Source organism: Neophocaena asiaeorientalis, unplaced genomic scaffold (assembly GCF_003031525.2).
Source record: "Neophocaena asiaeorientalis asiaeorientalis breed wild unplaced genomic scaffold, Neophocaena_asiaeorientalis_V1.1 scaffold1090, whole genome shotgun sequence".
In the NCBI taxonomy this organism is placed as follows: domain Eukaryota; kingdom Metazoa; phylum Chordata; class Mammalia; order Artiodactyla; family Phocoenidae; genus Neophocaena; species Neophocaena asiaeorientalis.
In genome coordinates, this window is record NW_020175322.1 from 180,502 (window position 1) to 192,509 (window position 12,008).

At 44.2% G+C, this 12,008-nt stretch overlaps 1 protein-coding gene across 5 annotated transcripts in view; it reads left to right on the top strand.

Annotated features, from left to right (window-relative positions):
• Positions 1–12,008, top strand: part of TET3 (tet methylcytosine dioxygenase 3) — a 109,462-nt gene that overhangs the window by 78,416 nt on the left and 19,038 nt on the right. For all 5 annotated transcript variants that reach the window (XM_024765645.1, XM_024765646.1, XM_024765649.1 and 2 more), the window contains 2 exons: positions 3,721–3,811; positions 11,058–11,151. In XM_024765645.1, the coding sequence (XP_024621413.1) occupies positions 3,721–3,811; positions 11,058–11,151 (185 nt within the window). The remainder of the gene's footprint in view (positions 1–3,720; positions 3,812–11,057; positions 11,152–12,008) is intronic.

Genomic DNA, 12,008 nt, shown 5'->3' on the forward strand with positions numbered 1-12,008 from the left:
TTTGATTAATATGTGTCTTGGCATGTTTCTCCTTGGATTTACCCCATATGGGACTCTCTGTGCTTCTTGGACTTGTTTGACTATTTCCTTTCCCCTATTAGGGAAGTTTTCAACTATAATCTCTTCTAATATTTTCTCAGTCCCTTTCTTTTTCTCTTCTTCTTCTAGGACCCCTATAATTCAAATGTTGGTACATTTAATGTTGTCCCAGAGGTCTCAGAGACGGTCCTCAATTCTTTTTTCTTTATTCTGCTCTGTGGTAGTTATTTCCACTATTTTATCTTCCAGGTCACTTACCTGTTTTTCTGCCTCAGTTATTCTGCTATTGATTCCTTCTAGAGAATTTTAAATTGCATTTATTGTGTTGGCCATCATTGTTTGTTTGCTTTTTAGTTCTCCTAGGTCCTTGTTAAACGTTTCTTGTATTTTCTCCATTCTATTTCCAAGATTTTGGATCATCTTTACTATCATTACTCTGAATTCTTTTTCAGGTAGACTGCCTATTTCCTCTTCATTTGTTTGGTCTGGTGGGTTTTACCTTGCTCCTTGATCTGCATATTTCTCTGTCTTCTCATTTTTTTAAACTTACTGTGTTTGGGGTCTCCTTTTCACAGGCTGCAAGTTTGTAGTTCCCGTTGTTTTTGGTGTCTGCCCCCAGTGAGTGAGGTTTGGTCAGTGGCTTGTGTGTAGGCTTCCTGGTAGTGGGGACTGGTGCCTGTGTTCTGGTGGGTGGGGCTGGATCTTGTCTTTCTGGTGGGCAGGGCTGTGTCCGGTGGTGCGTTTTGGGGTGTCTGTGACCTTAGTATGATTTTAGGCAGCCTCTCTGCTAATGGGTGGGGTTGTGTTCCTCTCTTGCTAGTTGTTTGGTATGGGGCGTCCAGCACTGGAGCTTGCTGGCCGTTGGGTGGAGCTGGGTCTTAGTGTTGAGCTGGAGATCTCTGCAAGAGCTCTCAACAATTGATATTACATGGGGCCGGGAGGTCTCTGGTGGTCCAATGTCCTGGACTCAGCTCTCCCACCTCGGTGGCTCAGGCTTGGCACCCGGCTGGAGCACCAAGACCCTGTCAGCCACACGGCTCAGAAGAAAAGGAAGAAGAAAAAAGGAAGAAAAATAAATTAATACAATAATAAAATGAAAAAATAATAAAAATAAAAGAAGAGAGAAACCAAACTAATAAATCCACCAGTGATAACAAGCACTAAAAACTAAACTAAAATAAATATAAAAATCAGAAACAAATCAGTTGCAAACAGCAATCCCCGAGTCTACCGTTGCTCCCAAAGTCCGCTCCCTCAATTTTGGGAACATTTGTTGTCTAGTCAGGTATTCCACAGAGGCATGGTTCATCAAGTTGATTGTGGGGATTTAATATGCTGCTCCTTGGGCTGCATAGAGAGATTTCCCTTTCTCTTCTTTGTTCGCACAGCTCCTGGAGTTCAGCTTTGGTTTTGGCCCACCTCTCTATGTAGGTCACCCTCAGGCATCTGTTCCCGGCCAGACAGGAGGGAGTTAAAGTAGCAGCTGATTAGGGCACTCTTGCTCACTCAGGTCGGGGGGAGGGAGGGGTACAGTAGTCATAACTGGAATGCAGGGTGAGCCTCCAGCGGCAGAGACCGGCGTGACATTGCAACAGCCTGAGGTGCGCCGTCTGTTCTCCCAGGGAAGTTGTCCCTGTATCTCGGGACCCTGGCAGTGGCGGGCTGCACAGGCTCCTGGGGGTGTGTGGATAGTGACCTGTGCTTGCACACAGGCTTCTTGCGTGCAGGATTCTTGTGTGCTGCTGTGTGCACAGCAGCAGCCTTAGTGTTTCATGCCTGTCTGTGGGGTCCGAGCTGATAGCCGCGGCTCATGCCCGTTTCTGGAGCTTGCTTAGGCGGTGCTCTGCCTTTCGGTGGGCACACTGGGGAGGAATGCTCTCTCCTCGTGCACGCTGAAAGGATGGTCTCTTGCCTCTTCAGCAGGTCCAGACTTTTTCCCCGAACTCCCTCCCAGCTAGCTGTGGCGCACTAGCCCCCTTCAGGCTGTGTTCACGCAGCCAACCCAAGTCCTCTCCCTGGGGTCTGATCTCCGAAGCCCCGAGCCTCAGCTCCCAGCCCCCGCCCGCCCCTGCGGGTGCGCAGACAAGCCTCTCAGGCTGGTGAGTGCTGGTCGGCGCCGATCCTCTGTGTGGGAATCTCTCCGCTTTGCCCTCCGCACCCCGGTGGCTGCGCTTTCCTCCGTGGCTCCAAAGCTTCCCTCCGCCTACCCCCGTCTCCTCCAGTGAAGGGGCTTCCTAGTGTGTGGAAACTTTTCCTCCTTCCCAGCTCCTTCCCAGAGGTGCACGTTCTTTTGTCCCTATTCTTTTGTCTTCGTTTTTTCTTTTGCCCTATCCAGGTATGTGGGGAGTTTCCTGCCTTTTGGGAAGTCTGAGGTCTTCTGCCAGCATTCAGTAGGTGTTCTGTAGGAGTTTTTCCACGTGTAGATGTATTTCTGATGTATTTGTCGGGAGGAAAGTGATCTCCATGTCTTACTCCTCTGCCATCTTGAAGGTTCCCCCCCCCCCAAATTAATCACTTTAAAGTGTACAATTCACTGACATTTAGTACATTCACAATATTGTGAAATAATCACCTCTATCTAGTTCCTTTCATCATTCTAAAATAAAATCCTATACCCATTAAGTAGTAACTCTCCATTCCTCCCTCCTCCCAGCCTCTGGCAACCACCATTCTGCTTTCTGTTTCTATGGCTTTACCTATCCTAGATTATTTCGTATGAATGGAATCACGGGATATATGTGATATTTTGTGTCTGACTTTTTCACTTATTGTAATGTTTTTGAAGGTTCGTCCACATTGTAGCACGTATCAGTACTTCATTCCTTTCTCTTTTTTGAACTGTGGTAAAACATACATAATATAAAATTTGCCATTTTAACCATTATTTAGTGTATAGTTTAGTGGCATTAATTACATCCACAGTATCGTGCAACCATCACCACTATTTCTAAAAGTGTTTCAACACTAAACAGAAACTCTACCTATTAAGTGATAAGTCCCCATTCCCCACTCCTCCCAGCGGTTGGTAACCTCTAATCTGATTTTTACCTCTATGAATTTACCTATTCTAGATATATCCTGTAAGTGGAATCATACAATATTTGTCCTGTCGTGTCTGGCTTATTTCACTTAGCCTAACATTTTCCAGGTTCATCCGTGTTATAGCACATATCAGAATAAATCCTTCTCATGGTCAGATAATATCCTGCTGTATGGATATACCACATTTTGTTCATCTGTTCATGGACACTTGTGTTGTTTTCACCTTTTGGCTCTTGTAATAATGCTGCAATGAACACTGCATACAGGTGTTGTTTGAGTCCTTGCTTTCAGCTGGTTTGGGTCTGTATCTAGGAGTGGAGTGGTTTGCTGACCTCTGGTCTAGATTATGTATAATGATAAACTAAATTCCAGAGTGGTTAAGCCTCAGTCTTGATAATGCATAGTTTTATCAGATTTCTAAATTTTTGCCAATTTGGTCTGTGTGTAATGGTGTTTCACTGTGATTTTAATTTGTATTTCCTGATTTCTAATGGGGGTGAACATATTTCTACATGTTTATAAGCCACTGAATTTCCTGTTTTGTACTATGCCATTAATTTTCCTATTGATGGTTTGCCTTCCTAAATTAATATTAATGAATTGATGTCTCCAAATAATGTTTACTTTGTATTTCTGCAGAACAAATAGTGGAGAAAGATGAAGGTCCGTACTATACTCATCTGGGATCTGGCCCCACGGTAGCCTCCATCCGGGAACTCATGGAGGAGCGGTGAGTGATGCCCAGATGTCCAAGGAGAAGTGGGCAAGTTGTTAACAGAATATGGATTTTAAGCACCTCTCGTTTTCATTGCCTTATACTAGACAGCCTACAGAAAGGAATCCCTGATACACAGACTGAAAAGTTGAATGTGGGATTTTCATCCCCAGTGCCCAGGGTTTCTTTCTGTCTATCGGTCTGCCCTTTACAGATCCCCGTAATCCCCTTTTATCTCACTCTTCCTTGAAATAATTTTTATTAAAGAAATGGGGTTAAATGGTTGTATGTCCTGTAGAGTTTCTCATGGTCTGAAGTTTGCTGCTACCTTTCCTGTGGTATTGTTTAACAGGTTCTTCTGCCCTGTGTCGTGTAAATTGGTTAGATCTAAAGGCTTGATCAGAATCAGATTGTTTCTTTCTTTCAAAGTGACTTCCTAGGTGGTGTTTTGTACCACCAACAGGAGAAATGTATGCCTGGTCTTTGGCCGGTGGGCGCCTATTCACATTGTCTCCCGAGTCCTTTTGACATGATCCTAGGAGTTCTTGATTTCTCGTATTTTTATTGGGGGAAGAAATATTTAGAAAACAGACTCTGGGTGCTGGGGGTGCTCATTTTTCTAGGCCATTTCAGTAGAAAGAGCCAAGATGTATGTGTAGGTTTTTTATTTTTGCTACTGTTTAGTGATTAAATACATACACTGAGTTTATATACACTTCCAATTCGAACTCAAGACTACAGGGCTTTTACTTGACAGCTCTGTTTTGCTTTTTTAAGCAGCTTTGTCCAGATAGAAACTTTAAAATCTATGTACGTGTCCACCGTAGATATTAAATACTGCGAGCTCCAGTGTGTAGAGAGGTAAAAATAGCTTGGTGATTGAGAGCATATGGACACTGGAGCTAGACTAAGGTCCAGTCCTGGCCCTTCCACTTACTGATGAGTTCTTTGGGGAGTTGCTTTACTTCTCTGTGACTCGGTTTTCTTATCTGCAAAATGGAGAAAATAAAAGTACATACATTGGAGGAGAGTTATGAGGATAAACTGAATGGATGTCTGGAAAGCACGCAGTGCTTACTAGTAAATATTACATACAGGGTGTCTACATCGTATCTGCATTTACTGACTGCATTTTTATAACAAACGTTAGTATTTTAATAGTAAAGGCGTAAATTATGTAAGACATAAACATGTTTGCTCATACATATACGTAGACATACAGATGTGTGGAAGGCTGGGGGCTGAGAATTATAGCTTAGAATTTCTACAAATTTGGGGACCAGATTTTGTCTGACCAGGGTAACTAATACTGTCATTAATATAGCAGGGAACATGATTTTGAACTAAATAACTGTAGTGATATCCCTGAATGAATAAAAGGTAAGATGGATGGAGCACAGTGATCTGCTGTCAACACTTATCGTGTACCATCTGGAAACATTTATGTTCATAGAAGCCCATCAGAAAAGCATTTGATCCAAGACCCAATCTGTAAATTCAAGACTGATTGAAAGAGCACCTCTGAGTCCATAAGAATCATCAAAAAGTCTACAAATAACAAATGTTGGCAAGGATGTAGAGAAAAGGGAACCCTAGTACATTGTTGGTGAGAATGAAACATTTAAAACAGTGTGTGGGTTATTCATGCACGCCTGCATGTGCCCACATGTGTATGTGTCACAGCTTCGAGGTTGGAGCGGGCATTATTTTGGCCAGCGAGGTTTTTTTTTTTAAACATCTTTATTGGAGTATAATTGCTTTACAGTGGTGTGTTAGTTTCTGCTTTATAACAAAGTGAATCAGCTATACATATACATATATCCCCATATCTCTTCCCTCTTGCGTCTCCCTCCCTCCCACTCTCCCTATCCCACTCCTCTATGTGGTCACAGAGCACCGAACTGATCTCCCTGTGCTATGTGGCTGCTTCCCACCAGCTATCTGTTTTACGTTTGGTAGTGTATATATGTCCGTGCCACTCTCTCACTTTGTGCCAGCTTACCCTTCCCCCTCCCTGTGTCCTCAAGTCCATTCTCTAGTAGGTCTGCGTCTTTATTCCCGTCTTGCCCCTAGGTTCTTCATTACCTTTTTTTTTTTCAGATTCCATACATGTGTTAGCATACAGTATTTGTTTTTCTTTTTCTGACTTACTTCACTCCGTATGACAGACTCTAGGTCCATGCACCTCACTACAAGTGACTCAATTTTGTTTCTTTTCATGGCTGAGTAATATTCCAGTGTATATATGTGCCACATCTTCTTTATCCATTCATCTGTGGATGGACACTTAGGTTGCTTCCATGTCGTGGCTATTGTAAATAGAGCTGCAATGAACATTGTGGTACATGACTCTTTGAATTATGGGTTTCTCAGGGTATATGCCCAGTAGTGGGATTGCTGGGTCGTATGGTCGTTCTATTTGTAGTTTTTTAAGGAACCTCCATACTGTTCTCCATAGTGGCTGTATCAATTTACATTCCCACCAGCAGTGCAAGAGGGTTCCCTTTTCTCCACGCCCTCTCCAGCGTTTATGGTTTTTAGATTTTTGGATGATGGCCATTCTGACTAGTGTGAGATGATAACTCATTGTAGTTTTGGTTTGCACTTCTCTAATGATTAATGATGTCGAGCATTCCTTTTGGCCAGCGATTTTTGTGAGGAATCTTGACACTATTGTTTACAGGTTGAGGGCTGCAGGGGAGTCAGATGTACAAGTTTGATCTGGGACAGTTTTTATGTGTGTTTGTTTTTTGGTAGCAATTTTGCAAGATTTCTAGACAGCTCTCTCAATAACTTTTAGTTATAGAAGAGTATGTTTTGAAACAAGGATTAAGAGATAATGATAAAGTTGAGATTTGTCCTTTTTTTTTTTTGTCATTGCTTTAAAAATAACAGCCAAGTGTAGATTCTCCAGAAACTGATCCAAGGGAGGAATTCCTCTCAAGACCAGGAATACTTGTGTTTTTCCTCAGCAACTGGTTTATTTTTATCTTAAGGGCCTTGTAAATCATGGAACAGATTGTGTTTCCATCTTAATGTTGGCTGCTAGTAAGCTTAGAGCCAGATTTGTGTATCCTCATTAGGAGCAACGTAATTTCTCATCTTTGGCCCGTGGGAGCCTATTCAGGTTCACTCCTGAGTCCTTTTGACATGACCCTAAGGAGTCTTCATTAGCTCCCTTGATTTCTCATGTGATGAAATGTTCTAGGCTCATCTCTTAAAAATATGCACAAGATCCCACCGTCTGCATTTTACATAACAACATCATGTGTATCTGTTTCCCCCTTTACTCTGATTTCATCACCTGTTATTTTTATCACATAGACATCTTTTTAAGCTCCTTCTGGAACAGGAGGGGAATGAATGATGGCTGAAAATCACCTGGACGGGGGTCTAGTTTGTGAATGATCCAGGCTGTCTCTTTCTCTAGACTTCCTGCCCAACCCTTACTCTGCAGGACCACTCCAACTGCCAGGAGTTGGCCAAGGCAAAGAGGGAAGAAAACTGAAATCCAGGGGATGTTGGTGCTTTTAGTTTATCTGGGAAAGACTGTGAAAGGAGGAGGTCGAAAGCAAGTCCTAAAATATTATCAGATTTGTTAATGGGTTCCATACCTCCTGGGTACCCAGGTCCTTGTTATAGATAATTGGAGTCAGGTGTTCAAACCCATCTCTGAGAATGGCCTGCTGCACAGGGCCACATGTCCTCTAACTGGAAAGGGGATTCTCTGCAGCCTAGGAGTTCATTAAATGTTCATTCTAGGAATGAAAGCACCAACACCGTGCCAGCAAATCCTCTGAGTTTGGGGGGGAACTGGTCTCATTAATGTGTGATAAAGGTAACCCTGAAGAATCACAACTTTCGATCAGCGGTTATCAAGCTTGAACATGCTTCAGGTCTCTGGAGGACTTGTGAAAGCACAGATCGCTGGGCCCCACCCCAGGGTTTCTGACCCAGCAGGTCTGGGATGGGACCCGAGAGTCTGCATTCCTCCCAAGTTTCCAGGGGATGCTGGTCCCAGCACCACCTTTGAGAATCACTGGCTAAGACGATGAAGTTACCCTTTAGAATAAGGTTTCAGCCTACCCTTCCAGACTTAGTTTAGGGTCTAGGAGTTTACCTGTATCCTAGCCTCTTAATGATAGGCCGGAAAGTAAGACATTTAAGAAAAAAGAACTCAATCCAGAGTTGGTTGGTTGTCTTTAAACACAGAGACAGTTCTGGTTAAAAAAAAAAAAAAAAAAAAAAAAAAAATCTAACTGATCAGACAGTGCTTGGCCCTTTTATTTGCTCTCAAATATGAAGTTCACTACAGGAAGCATTTCTCACAAGGATGAGACGGTGGGGAAGGTCTTGGTCAGAAAGCCCTAGTCTGTGTCCTCAGCTCACCCTCCTGTGGGGAACACGATATCCTGTCTGTTCCAGTGCGAACAGTATGGTCACCTCAGGTTGTTCTTCCCACAGCGACCCCAGGACCCACTGAGTGTCCAGGCTCTGCGCTCCTGATAGATGCTTGTGGAGCTGAAAGTTTTCCAGGAACCAAACAAAAGCAGCACTATCTGGTCTTTTCCTCTTGAGCCAGACCGCGCTATATAAACTCCCCAGAGTCCTGTCTCCAAACACATTCTATAAGGGACTAACATAGCCTTAGAATTTTAATGTGGCAGTTATCAGCTTTTCACCTCATTCCTGAGGTCTTGAGTGAAATAGAGAACATTGAACTCAGAGAAACCTTAGATCAGCATTTTTTTTTTTTGCGGTACAAGGGCCTCTCACTGTTGTGGCCTCTCCCGTTGCGGAGCACAGGCTCCGGACGCACGGGCTCAGCGGCCATGGCTCACGGCCCCAGCCGCTCCACGGCATGTGGGATCCTCCCGGACCGGGGCACGGACCCGTGTCCCCTGCATTGGCAGGCGGACTCTCAACCACTGTGCCACCAGGGAAGCCCAGAAGCATTTTTTTAAATATTTGTTTTCTTTTCCAATTACAAAAATAAAACATGTCTATAAAAGGCTGTTTTTTAAAAGTCTAGAGTGAATAAAGCTCTCTAATAATTATCCTTCTTAGAAGAAAAAAATTTTTTTAAAGTTTGACGCTTACGTTACTATTTTTTCTAAGCATTTATGAAGATACACGTATGTATATAGAGAAATTTTGAACAAAATGGGATCAAGCATACTATCCCCATGTTTGTAACTATTACCCCCCACCCCACTTAATTTCTTTCGTGTCAGTACATACAATTCTGTAGAATCCTTTTTGACAACTACATGGTTTTCCATTGCATGGACATTTATTTTATTATGTTTTATTTAGCCAGTCCTATACTGGATATTTAAGTTCTTTCTGAATTTTCTCTTGTTGATGCAACAGTGAATATCTTGTTCCTAAATCTTGGTGTACTTGTACAGTTATGTCTGAGGTAGAGATTCCTAGAAGTAGAGTGGATGAGATAAAGAATTATGTGTAACTATATATGTATTTATATAAAGAATATGTAAAACAGAATATGTAGTAGCTATGATAACATTATCCTCTATTAAATAGTATATTAAAATATGCTATGACCAAATTGGATTTATTACAGAAATATAAGGATTGTTTGCTTTAGACAGTCTGTTAAAATAGCATACCTTGTTAATTGACCAAAGGAGAAAAACCATTCAATCATCTATGTCCTTAGTTGCTAAAAATGTATTTGATATAATTGATCGATTCTTGATTAAAAATCCTTAGAACAAGGACTTCCCTGGTGGTGCAGTGGTTAAGAATCCGCCTGCCATTGCAGGGGACATGGGTTCTAGCCCTGGTCCGGGAAGATCCCACATGCCGCGGAGTAACTAAGCCCGTGCACAACTACTGAGCCACGTGCCACAACTACTGAAGCCCGCGTGCCTAGAGCCCGTGCTCCGCAAGAAGAGAAGCCACCGCAACGAGAAGCCGGCGCACCGCAACAAAGAGTAGCCCCCGCTCACCGCAACTAGACAAAGCCCGCGCGCAGCAGTGAAGACCCAATGCAGCAAAAAAAAAAAAAAACGAAAAGAAAAGAAAAAAATACTTAGAACAGGAAGCCCTTAGTAGAGCCCTTGAAAGTAAGGGAGTCTCTATCTCTGTCCCAAAGTCAGCGAGCTTCATGCCCAGGGATGAGTAGTTAGAAACATTTCCAGTAAAGTCAAGAAATAAGCAAAGATGCCTGCTAGTGCTTTGGAAGGGGCTGGCCAGTACAGACACAAAAGAGATGGAAATAGAGGCATGGAAAGTGGAAAGGAGGAGGTGGCAAATAACCAGTACTTGTAGACGATAATATTATTGTACTTGAAACTAAAAAGCTATTAAAAATAAGATAATTCAGCAAGATGGATGTTTACAGTATTAAGAATAATTAATATTTACTGGGCTCTTCCTTCATGCCAGGAACTTCAGAGTACTTTAATGCACTCCCTGTGGATTATCTCATTTGATCTTTTCCCAAGCCTAGGAGACAGGAACCATTTTTATATCCATATTACAGATGAGGAAACTGAGGCTTAGAGAAGTTCAGTCATTTGGCCATGGTCCTGTAACAAGGAAGTGCTGCGCTGGCACTCAGGCCCCAGCTCTCTGACCTCCAAGGCTGCACTTTAACCGCCATTGCCCCCGGGTAGCTGTGTGGTCTTGGGCAGGTCAGTTCAGCTCTGGGGGCCACAGTTTCATCACCTCTGAATGTGGTGAATCCCTGAGTGTGTGCACACATGTATGGGCCAGGGCAGGGGTGTATGCAGGAACCAGACGTGTTTACTGTCCAAGGGAATCTCAGAGCCAGTTTGTACTGGGTAGAGTCACTTCCCCCTGGCCTCAGCTATCTGTCCTCATCTGTTCAAATGTCAGTTGGGGATTGTTGAAAGAGAATAATAAGGGTTTCCCCATTTGTTTTGTCTATTGCATTTTACTGAATTTATAAATAACTAACTCTGCTAACAGGGCTGGATACACATGCCTGTGTTGAGCCTTGGGTTTGAGTACTCAGAGGTAATAATCAGAGACCTTCTGCCCTGGGACAGAGCGGAACCGGGTGGACCAGAGGCCCTGGGAGTCTGTAAGTGGAGCTGTGTCCGCAGAGGCTTTCACACGGAATAGACATTTAAATCTTTCTCTTCCTTCTCTATTGCCCCACAGTAACTAGAAACCCTAGCTGAAACACACTGAGGCTTGCCTTCTTACCACGACTTGCTCTCCTTTGGGCTTCAGCTGTGCTAATGGTGCCTTCTGTCTCCCTCTCCAGGTATGGAGAGAAGGGGAAAGCCATCCGTATCGAGAAGGTCATCTACACGGGGAAGGAAGGGAAGAGCTCACGTGGCTGTCCCATCGCAAAGTGGGTACGTGTCAAAGCTCCACAGCCCAAGCTGGGCCGGGGAGTGGAGGGCAGGCGTGTGCACTGTCCAGGGAGCTGTGAGCCAGCATCTGGTGCTGGTTAGGGTCATCGTCCCGCAGCCTCAGCTGTTAGTCCTCACTTTGTGTAAATGCCAGCCTCTGATGTCCAAGGCTGGCCTTGGAGCTGCTCTGGTCATTACGCTCAGCTCGTACTGCCCCTGTGGTTCAGGGCTGCAGAGGGAGGGAGGAGAAGCGGAAGCTGGAGATGTCATCTTGCTCAAGGCTGAGCCCCACCACGGTCCCTGTGACTCCTCTGCCCGCTTTGTGTGCCCTGGAGCTGCAGGTGTTCCTGTCTCCTGTCCACAAGAACTAAGCCTCTGGGCAGGGTCAGGGACAGCATTGCATCTGTTTTACTTCTGAGCCACTGTTTCCTATAAGGCAGCCTGTGTGTCTTGGCAGAGGGGACGTCAATGACTCAGACCCCAGTTTCACCCAAAGTTTTCTGACCTTGCCCTTCCAGTCCTCATAGAGCACTGTGGAACCAGTGCCCAAGAGCAGCAGCAAGGTTATCAGGTAGCTGTTTGCTCAGCGCTTGGTAGGGAGAATACGCGTGGAAAATAGAAGGCTCCATCCCTGTGTTCAAGCTGCTTGTGATGTAGAGACACAGGGAGTAAGATCATGGAGACTTGAATAATCGAGCTTTAACACTGAGAGGCAGACTTGGTGCTGTAGAGTTCAGGGGCAAAAGGGACACGACTGGCAGGAGGAGTGTTCAGGCAGTTTCCCAGAGAAGGTGGATATGCGTGGGGCCGTATTAAATGGGCCAGGAGAAGGTAGCAGCATTCCCGGTGAGGAGAACCAT